Below are 20999 nucleotides of genomic sequence, written 5' to 3' on the forward strand. Positions count from 1 at the left end.
TGCAATGCACTCCTATAGCACTAAGACATTTTTATTAGATTTTCTTCTGCTCTCTCCGGAGCCACAAAAAGACTTTCTACTTTTTCGTCATATGCAGTAGTACTCTGGAAGACCTGTAAACAGACCTGAACGTGTGAAATCTCAGGAGTTTCCCTTCAGGTTAGATAGGAAACCACCAAGATACAATGATCTATGGGTAAAAAGGAAATTAAAGCAGCCGCTTCTGTGTGCGGTTTTAGAAAGTGCTGATCATTCAGCTATTTCAAGACGAACGTAGAAACAAACCACCCGCAATGAGAAGCTGATTTCCAATAAGAGAAATAATCCAGGTAGCAGCATAAAAGACGACAGCTGTAAGGGTGTAAGTGCATAAATATAGAGTCGAGTTTGTTTGACACGGCTGTTCCTAAATATGAGAAGCAGACAGCCGAGCAGGACGGGGATATTCTGACGCCTCGTGTCATACAACATATGGTAATGTTACCTATCACAGGTGCCAGTTCGACAGATGGTTCAAGTCACATTCTTGCGGAGTGTAATAGACCTTTTTTCCACAGCTGGCATTTTGACTTGTCACAGGATGAAAAATGCAGCTGTAATTAATAACACAAATGATGGCTCCGTTCCCTTCGGGGGATGGAGTTCCAAGACTATTTTGCACGCTGTCTCACTGACACAGCTTAGCGAGACACTTAAATAGAAGACAGCATTAAACGTGCTTTAGTTCCACCTGTGCATTCTCTGCAACGAAAGGTCGCCCGCATCTGTTGTCCTGCAAGAGTCAAATTAGGGTTGTCGCAGGTCGCCGTTTTTATTGGTGCACCCCCTCTGTACTTGAATTATGAGTCCTGGAAAGATGTCCAGCCGAGATTACTTCGCTACGTCAGTGGAGGCCCTATTTTCATGCAGGTGCGCAGCACAAAGCATTGACTTGCACTGGTGAAGCTAAATCTTCCTGGGGCGCTGTTCAATTTTTTTCCCTCACCTACACCTGTTTGGTATTTTGGTGACTCGCTGTTTACTGAAGCGAGAGGAGATGATAATGGATTACTTTTAATCCCATGTTGAGCAGGTGCACTGTGTACCCTTGGCCATAAAAGTGCTTGGCCACACCCTATGTGAACTGCATACTCTGTGCTTCACCTGATAGAAGCTATTTCCCAGATTTTCCTCGTCGCTAAAAGCAAATTTTACAATGTCATGGTTGGATAAGCAACAGCAACAATTGATCCAACAGCTGTGACATTATGTTTTTCTCTAATTTCAACATCTTATTAGAGTTATCAGAGGGCCTTTATATCTTAGCTGAGCAGTAACACGACCATAAATTTCCAAATCCTAAACTTAAAAAGATGTGCCCGGAAAGATATAAACAACTACGGAAGACTAATAGGGTGCTAGATCAAATGTTGAACCAGTTGATTAATTAATCGCCTTTAATTAGAGAAGAGAAGAGAAGAGAAGAGAAGAGAAGAGAAGAGAAGAGAAGAGAAGAGAAGAGAAGAGAAGAGACGGGAAGAGAAGAGAACGTCTTTATTGTGAACTCCTTGTGGAGCACTTCTGTGTCTGAAATAGAGAGTAAAGGCTGGAAGCAAAGATATTGGTTTATCTATAAAACACTGCAGACTAGTTCACACTCACACACAGGAGAGAGAGAAAGAGAGAGAAGGAAAAGAGAGAGAGAGAGAGAGAAGGCCACCAGAGCCACAGACACTCAGCACTATTTCACCAAACCAATTATCCACAGAGCTATAGCTCAAACTGATATAGTACATTTTAAAAAGAAATACACACACACACACACACACACACACGTATGCATGTTTCCATGGACACACACACACACACACACACACACACACACACACGCAGCAAAGCACAATCCCATATCTCAGTTTGATTTGTTCTGATATTGTGGGTCCAGTGGGTGGCTCTCATTATCCCGACAGAGACACACAAACACAATTTTTACAGCCTTAAGACAACTTCCAGTCCTCCTCTGAGCAAGAGAAGATGGAGCGAGTAGCAGGTGAGACGGAGATTAATAGACCAAAATTGTAAGACAAATTGAAAGTGAAAAAAAAAAAGGAACACTGTGAAAGGTAAAAGGAAATGGAACGGATGTGAGCGATGCCCACGTTAACTTCACGAGAGGTCAGGGGGCTAGAGAAATGATCCCAACGCTCACCAGCTGGTTCGGGGAGAAGTGATTTAAAATTCAAATGTAATGTAGACGGGGGTACGCACACAAATGATCGCCCAAACTGACTCTCGGAAAAAAAATGTTCTGCTCCCGTGAGCTAAACTTTGAATTTGTTTTCCTTTTTCCTATCTTCACATTTGCCATTTAGTCAGAGCGGCGCACAATGTCTCGGAGCAAAGCAAGAGATGAGCTTGTTTTTCTCCACTGCGTTCACATTGCTCCTCAGTCTTCGTATATTTAATGGCGGCTGCTAACACACGCTTCGTGTATCGATGACTGGAGTTTAACAGAACAATGTGGCTTCAAGGTCCATTTAGTGGCACCATGTCCATATCACGGGTTCGGCAGACAGCCGTTAGTTGATGGGATTGCAGTTGTTCAGACTTTTCTAAGCACTTCGACGACACTTCCACCACACCGCCTTAAGAAGCAAGATTCAGAATTAGTTTTTGACCTGAGGAGCATCAGTCAGCAGGCACATAATCTCACCTCAAGGTCCATTTAGTAACTGTTTCTGAAGCGTATGATCATATCACATAATCTCCAAGAGGGTGAAGAATACGGGAGATATTTTAAGCAAATGGGGATGTGAATTATGAATTATAGAAGCAAAAAATCTTAATGTTTACTTCTTATACATTTTTTACAAGTCCTTCACAACTAAGCAGTGTACACTGGATGCCTGTGATGACACTGGAGGCATCCGGTATATGAATTATAATTCATATACAGAGGTCTCAGATCGGATTTCATTACACCGTTTGCCTCAGAGTATTAATTAACAACGACTCAACAGGACTGCTTTCCTTTAGTAGACCACTGAGCTAACTGGGTGGCACCAAGGCCTCATTAAACGGTTTCTCCTCAGGAACATCATCTACAACAGACGCAGTAAGTAACTAAGTACATTTACTCAAGTGATGCACAATTTGGAGGTACTTAAACTTTACGAGAGTATTTTTTTATTCTGTGTTACTTTTACTTTTACTCTACTTGAAATCAGAGTATAAAATAATATACTTATACTTCACTACATATGTTCACAGCATACGTAACTAATTTCTATTTGCATGTTTAGATTTTTTTTAAAATACCTTGATGTATTATTGATGGTTTACCTGTACTTTAGCACTTTTGTACTACATTTTCTTCCAGTCTCTGCTTCCTCTCCAGCTTTACTTTGAATAATCTAGTGTGAAATAAACATATTTTTGTTTCCTTCCACTTTCTTCTTTGTTGTTTCTTCACTTTTCTGTCCTTCTTTGTGATATATTGTAAATTAGTGAAGTGTATTTTTGTTCAGTGAAGTATTATTATTATTATTTAATTCACTGATTCTTACTACTGTTAATGTATAATAACACATTATAGCCTGTCAAGCTGTCAGCTTTGTGTTGTATTGAAAGGAAGGTGGATTAATTGGTTGTCTTTTATGACGCTGTGACAGGATGTCAAGAAATAAAAAGCAGACATCTAGGACTGATGAGGAAATTGACAGAGCTGTCTGTTCAAATTGTTTCCTCAAGACCCAAATATGGAAGAAAAACATTGACTGGTAATTTTGGTGTCAGATGTGATTGGTTCTTTTGTCGATATGTAACAGTTGTACATGCCGACAAAGAGCCTGAATGACAAGTGAATGAGGGGAGAGGCAGAGGGATGAACACAACCTGCTTATGTGAAATGGGTAGCAAGAGTTTTGTTCTACTGCTGTCTCAAACAGTGACTGATGAATCATTTATTGAAGCACAAAAGTGTCAAATTACTCTCATTACTAGATCCGTATTCCACGGCGCACATCCCGCACATACATACGCAAATATACAAATGCAGACACATGGATACACGCAGTAAAAAATGCTCACCCCTTCAGCCACATTGGGAAGCGATTAAATGCTGAATCAATGTGGAGCGGAGCGCGCTGTGGTGAGACGAGGTCAAAGGATTCATACAGCACAACACGCATACGCATGCATGCACACAAGAGGTTACACACCACACGCAGCATCATTGATTTTTTGTTTAAGACTTCGAGAAACAATCAGCACACAATTCACTATTCAGCAAACACATATTTGAACAAGCAGACAGGAGACAAAAAAAAAAGTAATTCAAAGTATGATAGAAGAACAGAGCAGCAAAGCAACATATCACATAGCAGATTCTGTGTTCTTGCTTTGCATTTGACTCTCTAACAATATGTATATTGTATTGTTTTCAACTTCAGTCAGATGAATTAAGCAAATCAGCTTTCCTCTCGGCGCTCAAGGACACTACATAACTTGCTTCAAGGGTTTGCTTCATAACCTCCGCGTGATCAGTGGTGTTCTGTTAAGTGCTGCACGCGGCAGCACACAGGGATTCTTCAAACGCACTTAAATGGGCTGTTCATCCTGTTTATCTGACCAACCTGACTCGCCTCTTCTTGTCAGACAATGCACATCTGTGCACAGTCAAAATATTGTTATAAAGTGTGCCTATTCGCAACCCCATTGCTGACTGGTGAGACCCGCTTGAAAGCTGTGGGACACGCTTAATGAACACTACCATTGTCCTAGAAAAGATAAAAAAGAATCACGAAAAGTAGGGAAAATATTTGTTTGCTTGTAAAATATACTTCAAAATGAAAAGACACAAAAACAGGAAATGCTTGTTATTAAAATCCAGCAGGTAGCTGCGAAGGTGCTAATCAGTTTTCATGCTCGTGCAAAAACATGTCAGCTGATCAAAGTGCATTTATGAATTCGCAGGTGAACGGCACATTTGCATGAGCGAGTGCTTGCAGTGACGCTGTTGCGCCCCCGAGGGCTTTCCAAAGAGATTAACTGTGTTGCCTCCTCACCATGATGCTGTTGTGGATGAAGCCCTTGCGGTAGCGGGCGGGCTTGAGATGGGGATACTCTTCAGTGCTGGTGACCCGAATGTTCCACACACGTCTCCAAGCCTCGTACAGCTGCAGGTGCACTGGGTAGACCCCTGAGTGGTGAGGAGCCACTGCGTAACCCATGTCCACCGGGATGTTGTGCTCCTGCAGGGCGACATGTATGTGAGGGTTATATACATAAACGCAAAATATAGCACATTTACAACACTGACAAGGGACACGGTGGCCCATAAAGACAGAGGGCGACAGTCTGACCTTGTAGAAGAAGCACATGGTTTGTGTTTGTTACGATGCTGGCCTTCGGGTTGGAAATTAAAAAAATATATAGTTTGTGTGAGTGCTGATGGCTGCTGGGTGCATCTCACAGACTGATGGTGTTGTCCTTCACTCTGACACACACCTACACACACACTGTCAAAGCTAAGCATCAGCGATCAGACGACGAGGGAGGTTAGTATGTATGTGTGGGTACAACAGAGGTTAGGGATTGCACTTTATGATCACGTTCACCTTCAACAACATGAACCAGGCCATTCTGCAGCATTGTATACGTGAGACAGCACTCCAGCACGGTCATACAAATGACACCCCCCCCCCCCCCCCCCCCCATTCACACAAACACACACAGGCCAACAAACTACAGCAAACCCAAGCAGGGCAGAGCAACGCGTTGGCTCAACCTTGTGCACAGACTAAATGAGAGGTGTTGATAAAGGTTTATCATGTGTCAATCAATGTTTTTGGTTGTTTTGCTGTTTGAAAATGGATACATGACAGAAAGAAAGGTGTTAACAAAAGTATGGGTGTTTATGCTTATTATGCTTATCCACAATACCCAATCCACATCAGCTTAAAAGGTACTATGACTATATTCATCAGTCATATCAATCAGACTGGGGAGTACTTGACACGTAAAACCTTGTTTCCTATTGTCTCGTGCATCCATTTTTCATGAACCTAACAGTGTCATGTTTATCTGCATAACATGAGACCCTGTATTTTCTGACACAAAGTTAAGTCAGAACAGTTCCAGTGGTTTGACCTACAAACATCAGCAACGACAACAGACGTCCTTGAAGAAAATGCCACTATTGTAAGAGAGCATGATTAAAAGGAGACACAACGGCAAGACAGACAGTTGTAAGAGATGTGTGTGTGTGTGTGTCTGTGCACGTCTATCTCACCAGAGCAAACTCCTTGTTGAGGACCATCTGCTCCAGCAGCGAGGACTCGTTGTGGAAGAGGTGAGGCTGCATGTGGCTCCACATGTGGGGGAACCACCAGAATTCATCCACATACTTCAACAGCAAATCGTCTCCTTCATCCTCTTCCGCTGTGCCTGCACACACAAGACCAGCCATGTACCCAAGGGCAATAGGATGAAGGATTAAACATACACCAATGCATGCTTCATACAGGTCATGTTAAGAACTGTTGCTATATACAGCTCTTAAGGTAGTGTTGCTAAATAAGGTGGCGATGTGATACCATGGTGATGAGAAGTGGTGCCATAGCAATAACAGAGCCTATGGTGAGATTCATTCTGTATCAGATATGTTTTAATCCTCATAATGTTCATGTCTCATGTCTATTTTTTATCACCAGTGTGTGTTAGTTCTTTTTCTGCACATTTAGACACTTTAACTAGAAAATCAATAAGTTCACAGGAACCACGACAGAGCTTCGAATGCACAGCAGTGTCACAGCATCGCAAGTGAATGCCTGTATAAATATTACTCCATAATTCAAAACATGAAGGTAGTATGAGGTAAGGCAAATTAAGTCCTCCTAATACCACCGATCTGCATACTTATAATCTTTATACTGAATGAAATTTGGTAGTAGAAGTGCAATAGTTCTTATGCAATTCAGTACAAAATGATACAATTAGCTGGGCAAAAACATGTGGCACAGATTTTATACTGCTACTACTACATTACTAGTTATAATAAAATAAATAATAATAAATATATAAACAGAAATGATAGAAATAAACACTGAAAAGCATAAACGTAACACACCTGTGTGGTAGAACTTCCCAGAGAAGCCCAAATTGAAGGTAAAGTTGGAGATCTGAGAACGTAGCTGCTTCTGAGTATCAAGGAGAGTCTGTGGACAGATAGATAGATAGATAGATAGATAGATAGATAGATAGATAGATAGATAGATAGATAGATAGATAGATAGATAGATAGATTAACAATAGCAGTGGTTGCCAACATGCTGTCATTACAGTGTAGAGTTCCACTGGCTGTTTCCTTCCCTTCTTTAATGTTACCTCACTCTGTGTTTTCAATACTTGAATCAGGATTTTCTTCACTTATTTAATGACTTCATTAGTTTACTGGCCTTTAAACAAAGACTCTGTAATGAGTGTTAACTAAAGGGAGTTGCACAGCCGCACACACAGTCACACACACCAACAGTAATGCGAGTTAATGAAGGTCAGTGCATTAGTAGCCTCTGGAGGGTGGACTAATAACCCCCACACACACTCCACACTCCTCCCTTCTCATCGCTCTCTCCATCCATCCCTAACACTGCCAAGTGAAACCCTGACACCCCCACCCCACCCCCACCCCCACCCTTCCCTGCTTCCTCCTCTCTTTCCGATTCTCCCTCCATTCTTCCATCTTGCCGCTTCTGAGAACCTGCAGTCGCCTCTGTGCCCTCCTTCCCCATTTGTCTTCCACTCCCCTCCGCCCGCCCCCCTCTGAACCTCCATCTCTCCCTCGCTTGCTCCGTGAAAATGTCACATTCTCAGGAGACGGGGCTGTTCTAATTTGAAAGGAAGGCTGAAGCAGCATGGAGGAAAGATCGCTCGCCCTCTCCCTCTCTTGCCTTCGATAACTCTCTCCTCTTGCTCTTTCCTTTGCACTCTCACACCACATCTTTTTGCTATTGTTGCACGTCTCACCATTTGCTCCCACACAAATATTTTGTTTCTTCATAAAATCATTATATTCTCTGTATATTTCAATTTGCAGGGTCTCTCTGTTGGGCTATGTGCCATATCTCTATTACCAATCTTTGTCACGCTGCTTTTAATCGATCCCCAGGAACCTTCTTTCCCTGATTTACAAGACCTGAGCAGCTGATGTCAGAGCAGGGAATCTCTTCCAGGCAGTCTCTCTCTGTCTCTCTCTTTTCACCTCTCTTTGCTCCTGTGTGCATCTCCAAAACTAACAAATATACAGACACAGGCAGAAAGTGTCTTCATTATCTCTAATCTAATGATGGTGAAGAGCGGTGCATCCTGACAGATGTGCACAGCTCCCTAATCTGATGCCCTGTCTCTTCTGTTACGACATCCTCTAAATCTTACACATAGACACACAAGCAAACATGTGGATAAAAAAACCTAAGAATTAAATTAAGTTTGCAGCCAAGCGCTTTGCATTGTAACTCAATATACACTCCCCGATGCACTTGGTCGAAATGTATTATTAACGTGCATGTTGGTATCAGTGAGAGTCAGTGTAGGTGTGTGTCCAAGTGTGCAGTATATTAGTTTAAGAACCTCATTTACATTCTGCTAGCAAACATCCGTAGCAGAAAACACAAGAGCCAAATATCCTTTTACATTTTGTTACTTGTTTCTGACTTTATTTTGTGGCAATGCCATTGTGAACAACTCTATGCAGTGCTGCATCCGCAGATGCTCTGTCACTTGAGAACTCAAGAGAAGACAAGATATGTTTAGCGAGATTCAAAAAGCAAACAGGATGGAGACTTTTCAAAGCACTCCTTGTTTGCAACTGCGGCACTGATTATGAAACTTTCACAAGCAACAGAGAAATGTAACAATATAATATACTATCCCGCTGAAGACAATAAAGGAAACAGGAAACAATACACTTCCCGTCCACAAAAATAGTCACACACTCTAATATTTCATTGGACCATCTTTAGCTTTGGTTACGGCAGGCGTTCGCTGTGGCAACGCTTCGATAAGCTTCTGCAATATCTCAACACCTGTCCAGAGTTGCATTAATTTTTCACCAGGCTCTTGTATTGATGATGGAAGAGTCCGACCACAAGATTCTCAGTAGGGTTAAGATCTGGACTCTGTGGTGGGAAATTCATGTGTGAAAATGATATGCCCTGCTCCCTGAACCACTCATTTGAGCCAGATGAATCCTGGAATTGTCATCTCATAATATGCTTGTGCCATCAGTAAAGAAAAAATCCATTGATATTAACCTGGTCATTCAGTATATTCAGGTAGTCAGCTGACCTCATTCTTTGGAGACATAACGTTGCTGAACCTAGACCTGACCAACTGCAGCAACCCCAGATCATAGCACTGCCCCCACAGGCTTGTACAATAGACACTAGTCATGATGGGTGCATCAGATCACCTTCCTCTTTTCTTATCCTGGTGTGGCCTTCACTCTGAAACAGGGTAAATCTGGACTCATCAGACCACATGATCTTCCTCCATTGCTCCAGAGTCCAACCTTTATGCTCCTTTTTTTCCGATTAGCCTCACTGACAAGTGTTTTTTCTTAAGGCTACACAGCTGTTTTGTCCCAGTCCCTCAAGTTCCCATTGCACTGTGCATGTAGAAATGTTCTTACTTTCACTATTAAATATAGCCGTGAGTTCTACTGTTGGTATTTTTTTTTTTCAATTGTTTTCAAAGTTTAAGTTGCCAATCACTATCATTCAGGATTTGTCTGAATGACAAATCTTCTGACATGGTTGTTTAAGAAATGAGGAAGCTACTCTCTGCATCAGTTAGGTTTAAACAGCGTGTTGGTAGCTGACAAATAATCATCCATGCAGTAATTTTCCAGTGGGAGGCTCTTACCTCTTTGTTTAGTTAAATCTAGGTGGTGACTTGAAGATGTTTACACCTGTTCTGAATGGCCACACTGAAAAGCTGGCCGTCATGATGTACTCGTTTTGTTCTTGTTCCCAAAATGTGACACAAATAGTTGTGTAACAAATAAAAAAGAGAGCGAGGGAACATCTCTTCTTTCTCCTTCTGAGCTCCTTCTGTTCAGAAATCACGAATTACGACATGAAGTGGATGTGAATTTTGCGTCATCTGTATCAAAAGATACAGAAATGGCTGTGTGCAGTCCCCTTAATCTGATGTCAGCAAGGTGTGGGGGAGGAGGTTTTCGAAAGGAATGGTAAGACCTGTGCATTGTTGGCAAATACTCATAACACGACCACATCAGGATACCACAACTACAGCAATGGTAACAGGATGTTTTGTTAACACCTGAGTGAACCATTGAACAAGCACTGTGTCAGTTTACTGCCCTTACAAACAAGAGACCTGAGCTCATAATGAGGAGACAGAACAGAGGGTACACACTATTCCCAGCAATAAAAAGGAGAACGCTTCTTTGACATAAACACTCGCACTGAAGATATGAAGAAACTGTAATTCGGGCTCTTAGGGACAATGAAGTCTCCTCCTGCTGTTTGTCTGAGAGTAACAGCAGCAGAATGGAGGGGGGCTTTAAGCAATAAGGTGCCAATCTGTCCGCTGGATACAGAGCTCAAAGCTGAGGATGGTTTTAAACTGGGCCATAAGGGATAGTTTATAAGAAAGAATGGGGTGTTTGGATTAGCAGGGGGTGGGACTATGTAGCATGTGAAAGATCTTGACAATCCTAGTGATGAAGGTAAACACACACTGGGATTATCTGTGAGCGATAGCCCTCATTTCTGTGCCCAATCCCAGAGCTGCCTTTCACTACTTGTGTCAGAAGCAATGCCAGTTTGTTCTCTGTATGTGAAAAACGATATTATGTGTGTGCTTGTGTGCACTTGAGTGTGTGTGTGGTAAGTACTGGAAGAGGTGCCAGCTAGATGTTGGGGTTCAAACACATGGAAGACAGGCATCTGGACAGCTGGCATTCACTGCCTTTCACAAACCCTTTACACCAAACGCCTCTCCTCCATATCCCCATTCTGTCATTCTTGCCTTTGCACTGTTTCTTTTTTTTTTTTCACAGCCTTAAGCCCTGCTGGGAGATCTTAAAAAAAAAAACAACAAAACAACAAAAGTAATTATAAAATAACTTATTTGCGAGTGGGATTTTATGTGCAAACAGATCCAAAAGCGAGTTGAGAGGAAAACGAAAATGAGGCACATTTTAATGGGGTTTAAGTGAAAAGCGAAAGCAACGTTTTAGTTCTCGAGTTATCTGAACAAGCGCATGTGTTTGTGTCTATCTCTGTGTATCTGTGCATGTAATGTGAACACTAGACCAGCAAATTTAACTGGGTCAGGCATCTCTATTTTATGAGCAGGAACAGCACTTTACCAGTTAATGCCAGTCTTTCTTTTGCTTACTCTTCCCTCCTGTCTCACTTCCAGTCTCTCTTGTCATATTGAAGTCAGTGTAGCTTTTTTGTATCGGAGCATTTAACAAAATCATCTATTCACTTGCATTACGGTTCCAAGGTACTTGTGATTACTTTGGCATCGCTATACTTACACTAAATTCTATTTGGCAGAACCTCAAGGATTTTGACTTTCAGTGATTGCTGTGACCGCAAAACCTGCCTCATTTTGTGAAAGAAAATGCGTGGCACACTGCCACATTCTCCGAGTTAATTTGGAGTAAAAACGAGGGCACTGACAAAAATTGTTCATTAAACAAAAAAAAAAAAGTTAAGATAAAATTATTTGACAGATGTTGTCTTACTGGATTGGATTACTCATTACAATGACACAGCAATGTCTCTTCTGTGCAGTATCTAAACATGAAATGAACATGTGCATATGTAACAGCCCCTTTTCCCCCTTTCTAATAGAATAACTGTAAAACTTCCCTGCAAGGCAGACTGTGATAACTTCACTTGTCCAAATCAGGGCAGTGAAGCAGAGCATATGTCAGAAAGCATCATGCTGGAAGCAATATCCTGTTCTGCTCTGCCGTCCTATGTGTCATGTCTTTTTTTTTTTTTTTTTTCTTCTCCTACCTGCAACTTTGTCAGTTTAAAAAGCATTACAATCTAACACCTAAGGCTCCCCATTAAAGGTGTCAGTCTTTGCCATGTATGTAAAAAAAAAAAAATGGATGCCTCTTGTGACAAAACCAAAAGCAGTCACCTTTTTTCTCATTTCCTTGTCTCATTCCACTGGTTTTCAAATCTTTCTGCACCGTTAATGTCTTTTTTTTCTCCTTACTTATGTAATAACATTTGGCAGAGTAATAAACGGATACGGAATGAGCTCAGTTCCATTGACTTAAGTGGCAAATATGCATCATACTTAATTAGGTCTAAAGATTAACTCTAAGTAGTACTGCACAATAAATTACAGACTGCAAAGCCAAAAACCTTCATTGAAGTCTTGCCTGTTTTGTGTAATTATTTTTTTGTGTCTGTTTTATTTTTAATTATTAGGTCAATTTCAAGTCCAAGTGATCACAATTACATGAAAAAGAGCTAATACCTGTATATACATCTATATTCTTCATTTCGAAACTTCATTACCCCATTATCTCTTCTAGTCCGTCATACATTGTTATATATACCATCTAGCTGAATGGAAAAACAGGTTTCCTAATCAGTCCGAAAGGCAAAATAGCACTTTATGGCTTATTAGGCGACATGAAAGTAGTAATTATTTGACTTGCCAAATTAAACAAAGTGATAAAATTGCTAAAGCTGCCCCACTGTGCCTTTGGAAATGCATGTTTTAATCTTACAGAGCCAATTATTCTGTTTCAGGGAGTGGAAGGTAAGGAATGCTACAGCATAAAAAAGGCTAAGTAGACGGGATTTCCTCTGATACGATGACAGCCCATCATTCGACAATTTAACCAGGGTGCTGATATGAGGTTCTGACCTGTGTTAAGATACATATGTAGTCAAGTTCAGCGTGAGTGTGTGTTTGCGTGATGTCTGAGTCCATGTCCAGAATGTGCCTTTGCGTCCTCTCTTAACTTAGATGACGGCATTTCAGAAAGCGCCTTCAGGAAGGAAAAGAGTGAGAACAAGTTGAGGGATTTAGAGAGGAATACAAATAGGCCGGAGATAGTGATCAATGACTCGGGCAAGGAGGGGGGTGGAGAGGAAGGTGAGTGGAGGAGGAGAAGGAAGGGAAGAGGGTGATGAAGAGGAATCTTAACATGACACTCAGACGCCTCCTCCAAAGCAGAAGAGAGAACAGAACCTACACGCTGGAATTAAAAAACACAAGCATTGGCATGCACGTATCACTGATGAGAGTTTTTGACTGGCATCATCCCTCATTTTGAGAAATGTCATCTGTGGGGTGCCTCCCTGTGAATCATTTTAATAGAGGAAATACAGCTGTGTGTGTGTGAGTGTGTGTGCAGACAGGAGGAGGGGGGGGTGTAGGTAATGTTTGTCACCAGATGAACTCGTGGGGTGAGACTAATGAAGAGTGCGGAGAGAAAGAGGGTGGCATTTTAATTGGCCTCTCTCTCTCTCTCTCTCTGTCTCACTCCTCTCACTTCTTCTCTCAGGGAGAACAGGAGATTGAATGTTGGCTTTACAGAGGTAAGAAGGGATCCCTAACGCCGCCACTGCAAACGCCTTGTCCCGCTAATTGGTTAATAACTCATCCTGCTACATGCGTTGGTGCGGTATCATACACAAGCCGGTTCTGAGACACTAAAAATAAGAGAGGGCCTTATATTTTCACACAGTTTGCACGAGTCTCATAATTATTCACTGCAATATGTTTGTGTTGTGGTGTCTTGTTGCAGCCATTTACTTTACGTACAAGAAAATAATTTTGTGTGATAGAATATTTAGAATTATATTTTTAATACTTACGATTAAATGAGCAAACGCCCTGCCTTCCCAGATTTTGATTTCTGGGCTAACCCTGGGCATCATCCGCTTGTGACACGTCACTTGTTTCACAAAGCTTTCATTAGCCTCAGACCATTTCTGACAACTTCGACTACTTTGGAGTTTGTGCAGGCAACTTGCTGCCATGATTAAATAATTCCTTGAATTCCGAAAGCATTCATCTTTTAAATGAAAAGAAATTACAACCTTTCAGCCACCACCTTCACTTGAAGCTAGATGTATAGTTCACACATGGCCGTCTGAGTCAGCCTTTCAACAACTTCGCCTTGACACCTTTAGGACAAGAGAAAGATTTCCATCTATGAACCCGTTTGAAAATCCAAACAACAGGATTTACTAATCGCGTACTGGTCCCTGAGCCATTAAGAAAAGGCGACAGCACAATAAATTCCTTTATGCACGTGATTGTGAGTGTACATGGTAGACAGAGGTGAGCGCATGGACTCAGAAGTTATGCCTCAAAGCCTTGTTCAAACTGTAATCTGACAACACTACCTGAGGCTCTTCATCGCTGAGAGGAGGGCTGCTACAAATCATCATATTCCTGCTCCAGCACCGCCTCTCCACTGCTTTCCCCATTTCCCTCCTGGATTTTGTTACTCAGAAATCACAATGTTAGCTCCTAGCTCTCCCCCTAAGCACCATACTACCCTTCCTCTTCCTTCCTCTCCCCATCAAACTCTTTCCCTTCCTCTGCTCTTCCTCTCTATGATTGCTAACCATCCTGAAGAAGAAAGAGGAGTCGATATGTGGAGTGTGAACGTTTCAAATGACATCGCTCTCTCTTTTTCTGCCCCCCTCTTTCTATTCCTCTCTCCACCTCTTCCTCCATCCCCATCTCCCTGTCCTTCTGTTATGGCACTCGTTCATCCTCATGTATATTTATACTACAAAGCTGAAGAGTCAGGCAGACTTAAAATGAAAACTCCAACTAGAGAGTGCTTGTGTGCTCATTTGGTGCATGTGTATGCGCAGGGGTATGTGGCACCGTGTGTGTGTGTGTGTGTGTGTGTGTGAATATGCACTCTTTTATCCTTTTTGGTTACAAGCATCTTTTTTATATTCAAGGGTGGAATTCCTCTGCACTTCACCGCCCACTGCACTCCTGTTTTCCCAGCCTCCCTGTTCCTCTCATCTCAACCTCAAGTTCCAGCCATGGACAGGTGGTTATTTTTTTCCCAGTCCCTAACCGGACAGGTGTCATCCGTTGACAGAAGGTGACATTCTAATTTAAAGCAGTGATTCAGAAAACCCCCTCCTACCCCCCAACACACACATACATTTAAACGCACATGCACTTTCCTGCCATGTACGGTGTGTGTGGCTGCAGTGAGACAGGCCGGACACCTCTACTCCGAGCTCATGTGCATCACTGCAGAGCAACATGAAATTTTTACACATACACACTCACACACACATTAAAATCCACCAAACTGAATTCTCTTGAACAGTCCTGAGTGAGGACGCAGTGGGAGAGTGAGACCACAAATAAAGAAGCGTTTTATCCACACTCCGGCACACTTGAAGTGTTTTTTTTCCTTCTCATAAAAATACATTCCCACAGAAACCAGATCGCACAAATACTGCATTTCTGTATGCACATATGTGTGGAGGTGAACGTCTGTACTTAAGTGTGTGTGCGTGTGTGTGTGTGTTTGCTCATGCAAGCGTGTGTTTTGAAACAATAGCGGTCTTGAGAGGCGGGCTGCATGGCTGACTCTCCTTTAGTTTCCCTAAGAGGAAGAACGTGGGAAAGGAGGAATAAGTGCCATTCATCTTTTTCACTGGTTCATTCACTGCCTCGCTTTCTCTCTCTCAGCCCTCCTCTTTTCTCTCTTTCACTCCTTGTCTTTGTTCCCCTTAAATGGCCTCTTTACTTCTGGCTAAACCTCTATTTGAGATAAATACCCTCCTGCTGTACCCCAACACATATGCACTTGGTACACACATGCATGAGCTTTCCTAAATACCCTCTCAAAGCGCCCGTGCCTAGGCTAAATTCCTCTCAAATGCACTGCTGGTACAATCTATTATTGCCGAGGTATCTGCAGATACTTCAGCAATAAGTAAACATTCTTTGCCATTGTACAGCTATCAATTACTGTTTTAATCAGTTTAAACAACCTGAATGAAAAATCTCATCCAATACAGCTGCCCTGACACAAATTCATCCTCGCCATTCCACTCTGTCTCTCACTAATGCGCATTATCACACACCCATCACCCCCAGTACCTTCACATCCTTGGCATTCATGCGTGTTCCCTCCTTGCCCACGAAAATGTCATCTATATCCACAAGTATGTGTCGGTCCAGGCCCAAAGTGAGCTTCCTGTCTGTGAGGTAGGAAATGGCGTCCACCAAGATGAGCCTGTGCAGCCAGTAGCCCAGTCCCTGTCCAAATAGCACCCTCCTCACTCCGTCATACAGTCCCATGTCCTGTACCACAGTGGCTTGATGGCCTAAACTGAAGCCAGGTCCTGGATTGTCACCGCTACCTACACCCACTCCCTCCTTGGCCCGTGCATGCAGCACAGCCTGGTACGTGGAGTGATTGGACGAGAAGGTTGTCCAGTCCTCCCCAGGTAAGGCCCCTCTATCTGTGCCGGGTTTGGTCAGATGCAGCAGAGGAGAACTAGACATAACACAGCAGTCCCAAAGTGCCTGGTTGGTCCTAAGCACCAAAGGGAGGCCCCTCAGTTTGAGAAGAGGTGGGGAGTTCTCTGTGGAGCGGTAAAACCCAATGATGCCCACTCTGTATTCAGTACAGTATTGATGTAGCAGCTGTCTGTTCCATGTGTCTGCATGTGCATACTTTAACAGATTCTCATAAATGATTAGCGAATATCGTCCACGGCCCTTTTCTGTCAGCGGCGGGAGGTCGCCCTTCCCTGAGGCGATCTCCATGCGAAACTGAAAGTGTGCAGACTCCAGTATAGGCCACAATGTCCTGACCCAGCTGAGAATACTGGGACTCGACCAGAACCAGCACTACCGGGTCAGTGTGGACGTGTGTGTGAGGAGGGTTAGGTGGGTACGGGTACGGGAGTTGACGATACGGGGACATGGAGAGTGGCTGGGCGCAGGCCGGTTCAGGAGATTGTCCAAGCTGCATGGAAGGGGAGGAGTTCGTAAAGAGAAAATAGGCTGAGAGAAGGAGGGAGAGGAGACAGCAGGAGGCCAGCAGGAGCAGGAGCCTACGTAAGTGGCGACGGAAACGCACGGCCACCGTCATCGCAAACTGGAGAGGTGTTGTGCGTAGGAAGAGGAGATGTCTGTTTTATTTTCGCTAAGGCTAGAGAGTGTCTGCAGAAATTCGAGGGGCTTGGGGAGCCCGAGAGATTGTCTATGTTTGAGAAAGGAGCAAAGCCACTCAGGGGTGCGTCATGTCACCATGGCAGGAGGAGAAGAGAGCTGTGCCAGATGTTGCAGAACAAAAGTCCTCACTGAAGTAAACGCAGTCAAGGTACTCCCCTTCCAGTCCTCGTGGGCGAATCACATGCAGAAACGGAGTGAGTGATGATTAATGTCTACAGAGAAAGGGGACAAGGAGAAAAGAAGAAAGAGTAAATTTGTTGGGCAAGGTTGAATAGTATGCATTAGTTTTCTGTCTCCTCATAGGTGTGTGTGTTTGTGTTTGTGTGTGTGTGTGTGTGTGTGTGTGCCTAGGTTGTGCCACCCTGGGGAATGTGAGGGCACAGCTGGTAACTACAGAGCTGATTGAAAACAACTCGCATCCTTAGGGCTTATCCAACCTCTGGCACACACACACACATACACACACACACACACACAAAGTGACATCACAGTTAAAAGCATAAACACAACACAAAAGTCAATCCTCACGAATAAACAACAGCTGGTTGTGTGTTAATATGGTTGTGTGGGGAGGTAGAAGGCAGCTCAACTAATCAGTCCCATAAAGCTCTACAGAGAGTTCCTCTAATTGCACCAAACTCGGTGCACTTCTGTCCTATTTCTGAACCTAATCATATGAAATACCACAAAATTAGAGTTGGAATCCTTTTGCCAGGAGCACTAATCTGGGGGGAGCCCATGACAGCACAGAGGAAATGGAGAGTGAGGAGGAAAAAAAAGTGCCAGAATAAGAGAGACGGAGAGAAAGAGCAGAGAGGGGGAACAAAATGCAATGAATTATAGAAAGAGACAAAAAAGACCAGGATTAGCATCTTAATGTATGTGCCGGGAGCGAGGGAGAAGAAAAGATCTCACAGCATCTCTTTCTCTCGCTCTCTCTTCTCCTTCTGCCTCATTCTCCCCCTTCTCTCTCTCTCTCTCTCTCTCTCTCTGTCTTACTACACCCCCCCCTCCTTCTTTTTCTCCTTGTGTCTGTTTGAATATCAATAGTCTTTCCTCACGTTTGCCCATCTTTCTCTCATTGTTTCTTGCCTTTAGAGAAGAGACGCGAAGAGGTCACAGAGGAGAAACTCCCAGTTCTGCTGTGTAAAAATGAAACCAGGAAATCAAAAAGAACAAAAAAACAGTTTGTAATAGAAACTCCAAGGCAGAAAACGGAGTTATTTCCTTTAATAACACGTTATTCTAACTGTTCCTTCAGTGAGAGTACTTCTAAATACTATATGAGGATTAAAAGGTGGAGGTGATACAGTATACACGGGGCGTCTAAATGACTCCATTCAAGCTGGTGCTCTGAAATTCAAAAGCTGGAAAATGTCTAAATCTGACAACTGTGCTGTAGGTGAGTGCTGGATGAACCTGCTACTACAGGTATGCATGGGTTTCACTAATAGGAGCCACAGGAGGGCGCTGGACTGGAGCAGGGGAATCACGTGGAGGTGTTCGCCTGTTATTTTAATACCTCCAAATCATCAGTGGTCTTAAAAGACATGGAAATAATAAAAAAAAAAAAGATGAATGATCAGTTGTCTGCAGGACGTGTTGCATGCATTCATTTTGTGACCTGCCAGGCTACGTGGCAAACTTTAGAAACGGGTTTTAGATTTGACATGCAAAGTATATGTGCAAATATAAATATATATATAAAACAGTCGGGCTATTTATGTTTGAAAGCCTGAGGAGGCATGCAGTTTTAAATATACGGCATTCATAAAGTCTCGTAGTGTTCAACAGAGGATGAACACTAAAACTGTAATAAATCTACTGTTCAGTTTGTTTCATTAAAACGTCCAGTGGACGAATTACAGAAAATCAAACCATCCAACCTCAACACACACATCACCGACCGCCAACAGTGAGAAGGGTAACCTCAAACTAACCGGGAGATTATTTCAAAGAGTTTCCCCCATCCCGATTCCTGGCGCCAAAGTTTCCGTTACGAACCAGCCCCGACTCCCCCACTTACCTTGCGCCGACGCTGAGGCGCTGCTGCGCGGGGACGAGGCGCGACTGGAGCGCGCTGAACGTGATGCTGCTTCGGGTGGGTCCGGGGCTCCGGTCTCGGTGGTGCACCACTCCCGTGTGTTTTGGATGCTGATGCGTCGAGCCATCTCCTCTCTCTCTCTCTCTCTCTCCCTCTCTCTCTCTCTATCCTACTCTAGAGCAGCAGGGGCGGCCAGGCGGAATGATCCGCTCTCCTCCCCCCTTTCATCATTCTTCTCTTTTTCTTACTCTCGTCTCCCGCTGTCTTCTCCTCTCTCCCTCTCTCTCTCTCTCTCTCTTTCTCTCCCGCTAGGTTCACTTGTCCCTTTATCTCTGCACTTTAAGGTGGCGATTAGGCGCAGTGAGCACACGGAGGAGCACCGATATCAGGCTGCCCATTAACGAGTGACTGCCGTGCGTAAACGCACCGGTTTAAGAGCGCCCACACGAGTGGATGCGATCGAGGGAGAGAGAGAGAGAGAGAGAGAGAGACGAGAGAGAAAGAAGGGGAGAGGGCTGGGTTTGATTGACACAAACAACCTTTTTCTCGGGCATCAGCGACCACGGTCCCGGTAAAAGCTCATGGCCCGTTAGCTGGTGTCACACCGGTGCAAGTTAATGGCGCGTCTCGCCGATTCCCCCTTGATCCTTGCACATGTTATATTACTTAAGGATAAAAGGAAGGAAAAGGGGGGATGTAGAAAATTACACATGACTTTGCCTGTAGCTAGTGTGAACATCGATTTCTACATTATTGATAATTTCAGTCATGTGAGTAAATGGAAGAGATTTCTGACGCACTACACAGGTCACACTACACTCAATCCTGTGTGTTCACAACACACACACACACACACACACACACACACACACACACACACACACACACACACTATCCAGCCCTATTATATCTACTTCTGTAGACTGTCAATCAAGCAGACAGACCATGTCAGTCATACAGTGTTTTTAACTTGATTAGGTGTTCCCTTTCCCTTCCCACTAGTTCATCAATCTCTCTAACCTATTTGCACTGACAAACACTCACTCACATGCATCTCAATGGAGCTGGTGGGCCCCTCATTCACATTGTAATGGGCTTACAATATAGCTTATTTAGTGTGTGTGTGTGTGTGTGTGTTGAAGAACACAAGTTAAAGTGTGAAGAAAATAGAGAGATGGACACACTGCTGAGGCTGACAACCTGTAAATGTCTGTGCTGATTGTGGCCTAGATATAACTTTAAGCACGTCACCCCTAAATGAACACACACACACACACACACATATAGGCACATCTAACGTGCATAATGAAAATAAAAAAGAGCTCTTTTTCATACTGGCAACACGCTCCTTTTACTTTTGAGTAATGTAGACGTTCCCGGGTCGCGTTCTCGCTTGAAACGTGCCCGTTCGCGTCACTCAGTTAGTGTAATGACTAAGCGGTAGTGCTGAGAAACAGAGCTTGAATGAAATATAATAGGCAGAATATCATACCCTGCAGAATGGAATCCAGAGATAATGAAGCTTTGGATTGGAGTGCGATTGTGTTTGTATGTAAATTAGTGTCAGTGGGTGAAGTGTAATTAGAGAGGCTGTTCACCCATTTCCTTCACATTACAAACTAAGAGCCACTTCTGCTATAGTGCTAGTTGGAGACAATAAGCCAGAATGAAAACCAGACAGCTGTGCATAGGCTACAGTGTAGGCTACAATGGTGCATGTGTTTCCATGCCTATGAGT

The 20999-nt window shown here is 43.3% G+C and overlaps 1 protein-coding gene across 1 annotated transcript in view; it reads right to left on the bottom strand.

Annotated features, from left to right (window-relative positions):
• The window catches only part of ndst3 (N-deacetylase/N-sulfotransferase (heparan glucosaminyl) 3), a 36499-nt gene extending 16821 nt beyond the window's left edge, over window positions 1-19678 (bottom strand). The window contains 6 exon segments of the mRNA XM_026360744.1: window positions 5046-5231; window positions 6272-6426; window positions 7109-7196; window positions 16135-16836; window positions 16838-17429; window positions 19244-19678. Coding sequence (XP_026216529.1) covers window positions 5046-5231; window positions 6272-6426; window positions 7109-7196; window positions 16135-16836; window positions 16838-17134 — 1428 coding nt within the window. The 5' untranslated portion in view covers window positions 17135-17429; window positions 19244-19678.
• Between the last annotated feature and the right edge of the window lie 1321 nt (window positions 19679-20999).

This window comes from Anabas testudineus, chromosome 1 (assembly GCF_900324465.2).
Source record: "Anabas testudineus chromosome 1, fAnaTes1.2, whole genome shotgun sequence".
Taxonomy (NCBI): domain Eukaryota; kingdom Metazoa; phylum Chordata; class Actinopteri; order Anabantiformes; family Anabantidae; genus Anabas; species Anabas testudineus.